General features: G+C 30.0%; 1 protein-coding gene across 6 annotated transcripts in view; it reads right to left on the bottom strand.

Annotated features, from left to right (window-relative positions):
• Positions 1 to 13299, bottom strand: part of LOC100166761 (small G protein signaling modulator 2) — a 74202-nt gene that overhangs the window by 45387 nt on the left and 15516 nt on the right. For all 6 annotated transcript variants that reach the window (XM_016801543.2, XM_008181271.3, XM_029487572.1 and 3 more), the window contains exons 3-4: positions 1559 to 1634; positions 474 to 636 (exon numbers count right to left, since the gene is read on the bottom strand). In XM_016801543.2, coding sequence (XP_016657032.1) covers positions 474 to 636; positions 1559 to 1634 — 239 coding nt within the window. The remainder of the gene's footprint in view (positions 1 to 473; positions 637 to 1558; positions 1635 to 13299) is intronic.

Raw genomic sequence — 13299 nt, 5'->3', positions numbered from 1 at the left:
TATTATTCTTTATATTTTTTGTGATAGGTGACTTTACTCTAAGGTTACTTAAACGCATAGAAAGAATGATTTTGCGTAAATGCGTTTTGTCTATGTTGCGCGCGTGGGCCAGAGAGAGAAAACGAATGACATCCGCTGACATCCTCTTATTACGAGTACATACCTTTAAAGAGTACCTATTTAATATTAGTTACTACTATACTTATTCTGGAAAGTATTTTCTACATAATTAAAAATAAGATATAGGTAGCTTGTATATGTCCCGATAATTCTCTAAAAAGTAAAAGTATCAAGTATAAATTCAAAAAAATGACAAAAATATTATTTTTTTGATAGGTATGTACCTATAATTGATTTACTTGAACGATGTTTCCCCTTAATTCTAAAGCTTCAAAACATTATATCTAGATACTTTGATCTGAATAAATTTAATTAAATAGTAAATATGAGACTTAAGTAGTATAGATATTTACTTATTTGGGTCAGTATTTTCCATTTCTTGAACTTTCTGACTAATTATGGAGGCAGGTTCAAAATTTTTCGCCATTTTATGTAATAATGCTGTTGTTGAACTAGTTTTAAATAATCCCAATGCTCTTCGCCTCAATCCTTGAGATAGACATGCTTCAACAGCAGCTACAATCATGTAATATTCATTATTTATCAAACACCAATTTGTTAATTTTATTAGCTAGCCTACAAATTCTACTGTTAAATTATTGGAAATGTGTTACTTTATAATTCATTCATTACTACATTTATTATAGGTATCTTTACTAAATATTATATTTACGTCGTCTACACACTCTACAGCAATAGCTTAATATTGTTAAATTAGTTAAGCATACCTACCTAATACAATATGAAAAGATCATTAACTATACATAATATCTTATGATGTATATATATATTATTATATGTAATATGTATATAGTAGATAGTTTAGAATGTAGTTATAATATACAGTACCATCTATTAAACATTTTGATTCGAAATTGAAATTCATACTGTTATCCTGATTCCTAAACGATTTTGATGCAACTGGAAAACTTTTTACTACCTACTTATTGCTACATTTTTGTATGAATGAAAACTAAAGCAGACAAAAATATATAGAAACAATGACAGGTGTGAGCTGTGAAGTAACATATATCTATTAATTCATCTCATCTTTGCAAATAATTGTTTAGTGTATATTTTTAATTTTGAGTAGGTACTAGGTACAGATAAAAAATTGAGTCTAAGCTAAATTTCACTTATTTTATAGATTTATATATAATCCGTAGGTCAAAGATTTACCATATTATACGTGTATATATTTTTAATTGTCTTTAAACCTATCATATAATATGTATTGTTTATCAATAGTCATTTTTATTTTACATTCTGAATAAACTCAAATTTAGATTAAAAAAAATGTATTATGAAAATATTTATTTAAAATGTATAGCAATTAACAACATGAATAACTAAATATAATAACCATCATAAATTATAATAATAATGAATTATATTATTTTTATATCAAAAAAGTAATAATTTATTGTAAATACACTACCGCAAAGAGATGTAATTGAGCCACTTTCTTCATGTACAAACTTCCTAGTTACAGCTTCTTCCATTATTTGTTTCACCTGTTGTATATTAAATAATAAAGTATATAGTATGAATAAAAATATAACTATACATAATATTGTTTCTTATAAAAAAAACAGAATGCTAATATATATATAATAAAAATAAAATTGTTTTTGTTCAATTCAATTGTATAAATATTCTAAATTTTGATGAAAATATAACTTTAGGTACCTAGATACATAAAGAAATATGTCAATTGTGAAAAAATAATCAACAATTTTGCCATAAATCTGTTTCCAGTTGAATCAATATTACAATCATATTAATTACGATCAAAATATAATTAATTATTATTGATTTATTAAATAAACATACAATGGTTAAGAAAATTAATCACAGTTGAAAATACAATCATAATCGTGATACAAGCAGAGAGAAACGAATACCGATATAAATTCATTAAAATTAAAAGATTTTTTCGTGATAAGAATGTTACTATATACGGCACTGTACCAGCTCCGTGGTATAAATTGAACCAGGAAAAAAATACTCGGAAAAAAGCTACAAAAATCAACTCATTTTCTATAAAAAAATTAGTTAATTATTAAAGTAACTGTTACATATAATGTAAAATATAGGCACTTTGTTTATAACCTATAAAACTACGGCACTTGGCTCTTATTGTCGGAGGTGCATAATTTAATCACAATTTACTGACCCATTTTAAAATCTTCTCACATTCAAATTATCTATGAAATATTCCACCTACATTTTTATCTGGGGGGTAACTGTCCCCTCGTCCCCCTCAAATGCCGCCTATGATAGTCTTAAAAATAATATGAATCGAAGACCTATAAGGTACAATATAAATACATATTCGGTGATTGGAAATATATTTTTTTTTTATTGATCTCAAAAATAACATCGACAACAAAGGCCATTAGTTACAAATAAGGATTGTTACATTAATTTAAAACTAAATTATTAACATTTTTTTTTTTTATATAAGATTGAACAATTTAGTTTGTTTCAAAAACTTTATTAAATCAAGGTTTTTTTCTTGATTGGGTCCGAGTGAAGAGTCTAGGTTGTAGGATATCTTATGTGTGACTTTTCCGTTCTTGGTGGAACATTAAACAGTCTGCTATTATATGTTTGACGGTTAACAAGGTTCCGCAGGTTTGACATATGGGGGGTTCCTCTCTTGCCATCAGGAAGCCGTGAGTAATTTTGGTGTGACCAGTACGGAGTCTATTGAGAACAGTATCTTCTTTACGGTTGATGTTAGGGTTTGTCTAACGATGTATGTCTCTTTTTATTTCATTTAATTTGGTGTTTTGTAAGTTACAATTTTTTTGTGCACTCATTTATGATTTTTTTTGCGTCATCATGTGACATTTTATTAATTAAGACGGTATCTTTGTTGTTGATAGCTGTTGAGGCGTGTTCGTCGGCTACTTCGTTGCCTATTATTCCCGAGTGTCCAGGTATCCACATAATGACTATGTTTTTACCTAGACCGGACGCTATGGTGAGGTTGTTCAGAATCTTGGATGCAATATCACCGGGATTGAAAAGGTTCTGAAGGCTTCTTATCGTGCTTAATGAATCGCTGAGAATGATGAAATTCGAATGATCTTCTTGTAATATTGTCTCAATGGCCATGAGGATGGCTAAAGCTTCGGCTGTGAATATGGAGCAATAAGGAGGTAGTTTGTGTAAAAAAATTTTATTTGGGAATATTATTGAGAAACCTACACCTTCCTGAGTTTTGGATCCGTCAGTGTATACTTCCTGGAAGTCATTGTAGTTACTTATAATGCTTTTAAAGAAACTTTTGAAAATATGAGGAGAGGTTTGTTGTTTGTAAAGACAGCTGAGTTCTGTATTAATTTGATATGAGCTGGCCCAAGGGGGTTGGGCAATTTTTTCTTTGGTTATAATTTGCGTTATATCTAAGTTTGTGTCTTTCATCTCATTTATGAGGAGGAGGTTGATTTTTTCATGGATGTTGTTATTTGATTTTGAAGATCTTGCTAAATATTTGAGATGTAATTCCAGTCTTTTTATATCAGGAATAGTTTCACCGGCGAGGTTATAAATACTGTATACAGAACAACTGCGAAAAAGTCCTAATGCCAGTCTCAAGCCGCAGTTATTAACACTATCTAGCCAGTTAATAAGGGATTTGGATGCAGTTCTGTAAAGGGCTGAACCGTAGTTAAGTTTTGATTGGATTAAAACTTTATGAATTTTAATTAGCGTGTTTGTTTCCCCACCCCAAGAGGTATGAGAAAGAATTTTTAGAATTTTGACTGAGTGACTGGTGGAGGTTTTTAACTGTTTAATGTATGAAGACCACGATAACCTTCTGTCGAAAATGACACCGAGTATTTTTACAGAGTTACGGTGAGAAACTTCTACTTTGTCAATTGTTATTTTTAGAGCTTCGACATTTTTTTTTTTTGCGAAGACAGTACAGCTAGATTTTTCAGGAGAGAATTGGAAACCAGTTTGTTTTGCCCAATTATCTAAGTTATTTGCGGTTGTTTGAAGAAGACTTTGGACTGTGATTTTGGATTTACTTATGCACCAGAAGTTGAAGTCATCAGCGTATAGGTTGAATTTCACAGGATATGTACAGTTTACGGTAATGTCATTGATAGCGATCAGGAAGAGAGAAACAGATAGAGCAGAGCCTTGAGGAACACCGTTTTCTTGAATAAACTCTTCAGAAAGACAATTATTTGCTCTAACCCTGAATGACCGGTTTTCTAGAAAATTGGTGATTAAGTTCAGGAAATTTTCTTTGCTTACTATTTTGTTGAGTTTTACTATTATGTTATATCTTCATGTGGAGTCATAAGCTTTGGCGATATCAAGATTTACCATGCCCATAATCTGATGGTTTTTTAATGTTTGAGTGACATCTTCTTTGATTTCGATCAGATTGTCTATAGTGCTTCGATTTTTTCTAAATCCGTTTTGATGTGAAAAAGGCATGTTTTTCTAAAAGCCAGTTTAGTCTGTGGTTTATAATTTTTTCGAGCAGCTTGCACATTGTGTTGAGGAGCGTGATGGGCCTGTATCCTTCTATGCGGAATTTGTCTTTGTTAGGTTTAAGGATAGGGATTACTATTCCACACTTCCAGGTAGATGGCCAGCTTCCTTCTGATAGGATTTTGTTGTAAAGAATTGCTAGTAGATCAAATGTTTTTCTTCTAAAATTGTGAATGAATGCACAGGGAATTTGATCAGGACCAGGACTATTACTTTTACACTTTTTTAAGAAATAAACAATTTCTTGTGAGGTTATTGAATTGTTTAATAGAATTTGATCATTTAGATTCTCATTAACGGAGTTTACAATAATTGCCTTTTCACTTTTTTGTTTGAATGATATGAAATGCGTGTTGAAATTGCTGTTGCTGCTATTCTTGTAAAAATGTTCACCAAGTTGGTTTGAGATTAAATCGAAATTACTAATAAGTTCATTTGTGTTTGTGTCTACTAGATTTATTCTGTTACTTCTACTGAGACCTTTTATGGATTTTATTTTATTCCAAACAAGTTTACTGTCTACTTTATCGTTAATGCTGCCAGTAAATTTTTCCCAGGAGGTTTTTTTGCTTATTTTGATAAGGTATTTTGATTTGGCTCTGAGTTGTTTAAGAATTATAAAATCATCCGGGTTATTTGTTTTTTTGAATGTTTTTAAAGCTTCCTTTTTGGCTAAAACAGCATCTTTAATGTTTTGGTTCCACCAAGGAACTTTGGGTTTTTGCTTTTTTGTTTTGGATTTTCCAATTGTTGAGTTTCCAGTATTTATTATGAGGCTTGTAATAGTATCTGTTAACTGGTTTATACTTATTGTTTCAGGATTTTTTATTTTTGATATTTCTGTTTCGAGGAATTCAGTGAAAAGGGGCCAGTTCGGATTTTTTAGATTCCATCTTTCAGCAGAAGTACTAGTATCATTGTGTCGAGAAATGATTTGTATCATAATGGGAAAATGATCACTGCTGGTGAGATTAGACAATACGTTCCATTCAGTACGTTGTTCCAGGCTTACGTTGGAAAATGATAGGTCTATGCACGAAAGTTCACCGTTTATAGGATTGATACGAGTTGGTTCAAGGTTGTTAAGGAGTGAAAGATGATCATTTTATAACATTTTTTTCAATTTCTTTTCCTCTACTATCGGTTTTTATTGAACCCCACTCAGTGCTGTGGCTATTAAAATCGCCTGACATTATGAATGGTTTGGGTAATTGATATATTATGTTTTCAATGTCGTTTTTATTAAAATTGAGCTGATTAGGGAGGTAGATGTTACAAATGTTTAGTTCAAAATCATTCAGTTTAACAGATGCTGCTACAGCTTCCATGTGTGTATTTATTTTGATTGGAGTACTAGGAAAATCGGATTTTATGTATATAACTACACCACCGCTTGCACGAAGACAATCAGTTCTATCAAATCTGTATCCTATGTAGTTATTTAGAGTGCCTGAGTTTAAGTTGTTGAAATTTGTTTCTTGTAGACAAATGATTTCTGGATTGTGTTCGGAAATAAGTAATTTTAGTTCGTCCAGTTTTTTATAAAATCCGTTTAAATTCCATTGAAGAATTTTTATGTTTTTTGATTTCATCTTGATTTATTGATGTTTTTGAATAAGATTAAATGCGTAGATTATTAATTTATTTGATTGTGTAAGGCGCGTGAAGGATAGGCTTTTGGTTTGAATTAATTTTTATTCAATTTGGGAATGCTCAGTGGTTAGAGCTTTGTCGAGCAGTGAATTGCAAAGACTTGTCATTCTGTTTTTTAGGCTAGGAATATTGATTTTAGGTTTGATTAACTCTATGACTTCAATCATTTCCAAACATGTAATGTTGAAAGGTTCGAGTACTGGGGCTGGATGGGGTACACCGAGAGTGTTCTCAATTATGAACTTGAATTGAACGAAATTTATTTTTTGTTCGGAATTTCATCAAAACTGCTTTTGATGGGCTCAAGTGTTTCATCAAGCTGTGAGACAAGATTTTCTATGGATTTATTTATTTTTATTTTTTTTGAAGCCGGTTGAGATGTTTTATTAGGTTTTGAGTTTGAGATAGTAGGGGGAATTTCTTTTGAGATGGTACCTTGTGCTGGGGATTTAATGGAAGACGAATCAGGTGTAGAACTTGAAGATGTCGATGAAAGTGCTGGTCTTTTTATCTGGTTGGTTGTAATAAATGTCATAAATATACTGTTATCTTGGGTTATTTCCGTAGTAATCGGGTTCTCTAGCAGGGTGGGTTGAATTGTGGTTGGAGAGGAGCTGTTCGAATTAGAGTGGACCATTGGTTCAGAGAGTGTATGTCATATGGGTTTATTGTATGCAATATTAACATCGGTGATAATGGAGTTGCTTATATAGTTGGTAAACTCTTGGGATTCGTTTATCTTGTTTTTTGAAGCTTCTGTCGGTGGATTTTTACACTGTTTTGAGGTGTGGCCTTTGAGTTTGCATAAATAACAAGATAGAGTATCGTCGGAGAAAAAAATTCTGTGAGGAGTGTTTTCGTGAATGATCAGGACGGAGTTTGGAAGTTTTTGAAAATGGTCGGGATTTATGTACACTTGGCGTCTAAAACTAAGGATGTGAGCAAGTTCTGGAATGTTGAATCCCGCATTGACGTGTGTGATCGGTGAAACTATTTGGATGTTGTGGTATTTTATGTGAGATATAATGCTGTCGTTGGGTATAGCTGGTGAAACATTAGAGATTATGATTCTTTTGGCCGGGTTTATTAATCTTCTAATTTTAATTATGGTATGATCGTTTAATTTAATGCTGGAATGATTAGTTACAGAACCGGTTATTGGATATGCGGGATACAAATTTAATGTTTTTTGGAGAAGTTAATTTGCTGATGGCAATGATGTATTCAATCTGGGGAATATTATCAATTGACTCGAAGACGATTGCTTGATCTTTTTTGAGTAGTGAAGTGTTGCTAGTGGTCTCGGCGAAAGATTTATTCCCGGCTGAGTATTTATCGGTTTGGCTATTCATGTTTGGTTGAGATGCAGAATTTACACTTGGAACGCTCTGTATGCGGTTGGTGGTGTTGTTGGAATCGTCATTAGCGTTATTATTATCTATAGATATCATTGCGTAATTGGAGTCGTTATCGGAATATTGAAAAGTAGATAGAGGGTCATTACTTGTGTTATCTGCTGGACTAGCGGCGGGCCAGCCGTTAATTGATCGGACATTGGGATTATTAGACGATGTTTTTGATGTGTGAATAAGTCTGTCTTTGAGACTTATAACTTTGGTGGACGAATCCCCCATTTTTATTTGGTGAATTAATAATATCAAATGTTCATATGAGAATAGGAATAAACCATATAAGTAATCATATTACCTGTACACACGTCGAAAACACGGTATGCTTCGAAAGCTAAAAATACGAGCTGCGATACGATAAGCGTGTTGCTCGGACGAGAGTGCACACGTAACATTGTTTTTGTTCAATTCAATTGTATTAATATTTTAAATTTTGATGAAAATATAACTTTAGGTACCTAGATACATAAAGAAATGTGTTAATTGTGAAAAAATAAAATTTTTAAAAAATAATAATCAACAATTTTGCCATAAATCTGTTTCCAGTTGAATCAATATTACAATCATATTAATTACGATCAAAATATAATTAATTATTATTGATTTATTAAATAAACATACAATGGTTAAGAAAATTAATCACAGTTGAAAATACACTCATAATCGTGATACAAGCAGAGAGAAACGAATACCGATATAAATTCATTAAAATTACAAGATTTTTTCGTGATAAGAATGTTACTATATACAGCACTGTACCATCTCCGTGGTATAAATTGAACCAAGAAAAAAATACTCGGAAAAAAGCTACAAAAATCAACTCATTTTCTTTAAAAAAATTAGTTAATTATTAAAGTAACTGTTACATATAATGTAAAATATAGGCACTTTGTTTATAACCTATAAAACTACGGCACTTGGCTCTTATTGTCGGAGGTGCATAATTTAATCACAATTTACTGACCCATTTTAAAATCTTCTCACATTCAAATTATCTATGAAATATTCCACCTACATTTTTATCTGGGGGGGAACTGTCCCCTCGTCACCCCTCAAATGCCGCCTATGATAGTGTTAAAAATAATATGAATCGAAGACCTATAAGGTACAATATAAATACATATTCGGTGATTGGAAATATTTTAATTTAATTATGAGATAGGTAATAATGATGATCGGACTATTGAACAAGCTCTTTATTTAGAACAGCTGTAAGGAGCGTAATGAGGGGAGTATTTAATGAGGAACGTTCTGATATAAATTTAGCTAGCGGTTTATCATTAGTATTTAGCGTGGCTATTAGGTAGTGCCGTAGTGGGGTATTATTGGAATCGGTAACGGAAGCGTAAAAAGCTTTGTGAGGGAAATGGGGAGTTTGGAGATGAAGAGAAGTGAGTGCTGAATTCGGATTTTGTAGACACAGGTACCTATATTAGTTACCTAATTCATCATATGACAAATCTTATAATATTTTTCAAACAGTTTTTTCCAAGAAAAACATGTATCCATCATACAATATATATGATAAACGATACTACGATAGTGTTAATATGTTCGTCGTAAGTGATATAAACTTATTTTTAAATATAGCTATATTACCTATAGATACTTTAAATTAGTCTATAGTTTAATTGTGTATAGAAAATATTAATAAACACAAGTACACGGATAAGTGCGTAATGGTAAATAATTAATACTTTTTAAAAATCAACAACCTCCTACCTACTTATTTAATTTTTAATATTGCATTATTTTAAGGAACATACTAGTAGTGAAAACAACGATACAACAGTTGAAATGGATTTAAACCAAAATCAGAGTCATAATGAAGATGGGCATTTTAATAATGAGCAAGTGGTAAGTTTTTATCAATGTTTTTATATTATTTAATAATAGTTAAATTAAATTAAATTGGTTACATACATATTTATGTAATGTATTATTAAACAATTTTAACTGATTATTATATTAACCTATATTTTAATAAGATTTAAACAGAAATTTAAACTAATGAATAAAAACTTTCTTTTAGAAAAATATTGATGATAATAATACTATAAATACTATCTCACATAATGAAAGTAGCATGAGCACAGAGCACTAATGTTGACAAACTTCTTGCAAATTTTCTGTTTTCATTTAATATTCAAAATTTAGTAATATTATGTTACTAAATTTTAAGGAAATTTTCACTGATGGACAAAAAGACATGCAATCTTCTTCTTTCACACTTTTGAAAAATTCAAATGTACTACATAAGTTGGCTTTTATGAAACAGCATCCAATTCAGCCTTCATTTTCAAACTCTCATTTACACATTCAAAAACTATATACACGAAAAATGCCTGATGGAAAAGAAGTTTCTCGGAATTGGCTGTCGGTTCATGTAGAAAATAATGAATTAAAATCAGTATATTGTCCTATTTGTATAGCATTTAGTAGTCATCAGTCCCCTTTTATAAATGGATATAAAGATTTCAAACACATTCACATATCTGTTAAAAAACATGAAGAGAGTCGTTCACATAACTTTGCTGTTCAAAATTATATTCAAGCCTCATCTGAACAATGCATTGAATTTAAGGTCAACAGAAATTTATTAAATTTAAAAAGGATTCAAGTACAAGAAAACATTCATGTAGTTGAACAGATATTTGATATTATAAAATTTCTTGGAAAACAGAGTCTATCTTTTAGGGGTTCTGGATCTTCAGAAGGTCTTTATCAGTTAGGGAGAATTGGAAATCACCATTTAAACAATGGAAACTTTTTAGAATTGGTCCAATTTACTGCCAAAAGAGATTCAATTTTACACCTAACGCTAGGAATAAAAAATAGTGAAAAACGAAAGCTAAGTTTAAAAAACAAATCTAAAGGTAGAGGTTCGTTGGTGACATTATTGTCAAAAACCACTACTAATAAAATTATTATTGCTATTCTTCAGTCTATAAGGAATAAAATTAAAAACGAATTGTGTAATAAAAAATTCAGCCTCCAAGTTGACAGCACTCAAGACGTTAGTGTATCTGATCAAGCTGCTATTTATATACGCTATATATACAATGGAGAAATTACCGAAAGACTTTTTGCAGTTTTAAAAATTATTGATTCTTCTGGTAAAGGATATTACGAAATGTTGAAAAATTTGTTTTTAAAACATAATATTAATTTTAAAAATGTAATTGGAGAATCGTTTGATGGAGCTTCAAACATGAGGGGAGCATTTAGTGGTCTTCAATCAAGGATAAAACATGAAAATCCAAAAAGTATCTATATTTGGTGTTATAACCATATCCTAAATTTATGTATTAGTGATGCATGCAAACATATTGATGCTAAAAATCTATTTGGATTTTTAAATAGGTTATCAACCTTTTTTGGGGACTCGTACAAACGTATGAATGTGTGGATCGAGCAAAATAATACTATCAATGAAAGAGTCAGCTTGAAAAAACTTCAAAAAGTGGGTGAAAATAATACTAGATGGTGGTCTAGGGAAAAATCTTTATTTTGGGTTTTTGAAGGAAAACAATGTTTATTTTTGACTGTCATTAGTGCATTGAATTTTGTAATGCAGTCTCCAGATTTTGATTCAAAAACTTGTTCTGAGGCATCATCTTTGATTGAAAAACTGTGTAGTTTTAAATTAATACTGACTGCTCATATTTTTATGAACATTTTTCAAATAATTGGACCAACTTCAAGATATTTGCAGACTAAAAACATGGATCTGTTGACTTCATTGGATATGGTAGAAGTGACTAAATCAGAAATTACTAAATTAAAATTTGAAACTATTTATAAGGAATCCCAAGAATTCATTAAAGAAATTAATGAAAAACTGTGTACTTTAAATTTTCCTGATGAAATTAATATCAGCAATACATTTCCAACTTCAAGAATTAGCAAAAAAAAATCATTTTTCGACGAACAATGTTCAGACGAAGTTTTGTCTGTTCTTATTGATAAGTTTAGAGTTGGAACAAATGTAGAAATAAAAGACCTAATAATAAGTAGTTTAAATCAAAGATTTTCTGCCAACAGTCAGTTAATAGCTGATATTCAGTATTTTATTCTAAAAAATGTTGATTTGGTTGCTAGTATGCCAAACATAGCTTTAACATATTTATCTGAAGTGTCAAACATTCCAAAAGATAAACATCATTCAGAGTTAAAGAGTTTTGTTGCAGTTTTTCCAAAAATATCTACATCAATTAAAGAACGCACTCAGACAATGTATCAAGAGCAATATGTTTCAGAAGATGATGATAATAATGAAGAATCAATTAATGAATTTTCTGATATATTAGAAGATAATACTCTTGAATTAATTGGTATGTTTAATAATAACTTAAAAATATTTTCCTAAATTTTATTAATGAATTATTTATGCATGTAATACTTGAAATTGTTGTAGGTAATGATTTCTACCAGGAAAAGAAGTGTTCTTAATAAATTGATCATGATCCGAAAAATTGGTTAAACTGTGTGTACAAAGTATTATATTCATTAAATTTACATGTTTCATCTTATAGTTATCTCTGTGAAGCTTATGAATTTTTTTTAACTTTATCTGTAATACAAGTGAATTGTGAACGGACATTCAGTAAACTTAAAATATCAAAAAATCGTCTTCGTTCTAATTTAAGCTCAGAAAATTTAGAAGCATTACTGATTATGTCAATTGAAAAACAGATGTTAGAAGATGTAGAAGTATCCGATATAATTAATAACCTTAAAAGTACATCAACTTTAATGCTAAATATGTTTACATACATTTTAATTACATTATGTTCTAATAAACTTTTTTCTTCTGTAACATGATTTACTTATATTACTATTATTTCAGAATTTTAGAACTTATTAACATAAAAACTAAGTAAATAGGTATTATAAAGACAACTGAACATTTTCATTAACTATGTAAAAAAAAGTTGGGCCGCTCATATTCTTCTCCGCCTGGGCTGAAGTATTCCCCGTCCGCCCCTTGTGGATGTCGCTCTGCTGTACAGTAGGTTACAAGTGGGTCACTGTGGTATTAAATTTGAATTCAATGATATAATATCATTGTATAAGAAAAACGATTCTGAGCGGAGACGGTATGTCAGTCTAGGTATAAGGCATAATATTATATTATAGTCTATAGTATTTAAAAAAAATTGACCTATAATAGGTACATATAATAAATTCTAAATTAATCATATCATAATATCTATTAGGTACTTATAACGCGATATACATCAACAAAAAACCGTGGTACTATCATAGATATATAATAGTATACTTTAGAAGTTTCAAGTACCCACGAATAATATTATACAATCACAACAAAATAACTAAAATAGTTATCCTAGGTTTTTAATATGTAATTTCGTCCAAATTTGTACTTAAAATGACTATAAAAATAAACCGTGTAAATGTATTTTTTAGATTTTTTGGTAACAGAATTAATTACTTATGTGGAATCTTGTTTTAAATTTTCAATTCTTAGATACAAAAATTGAACATTTTATAAATTTTTACTACAAATAATTTTTCAATTAAATTTGATCTTTAAATGCTTATAAAAAAAAATTATGCCTATTATTTTTAATATTTT

Source organism: Acyrthosiphon pisum, chromosome A1, assembly GCF_005508785.2.
Source record: "Acyrthosiphon pisum isolate AL4f chromosome A1, pea_aphid_22Mar2018_4r6ur, whole genome shotgun sequence".
Classification (NCBI taxonomy): Eukaryota; Metazoa; Arthropoda; class Insecta; order Hemiptera; family Aphididae; genus Acyrthosiphon; species Acyrthosiphon pisum.
This window is presented reverse-complemented; position numbering and strand designations above follow the sequence as displayed.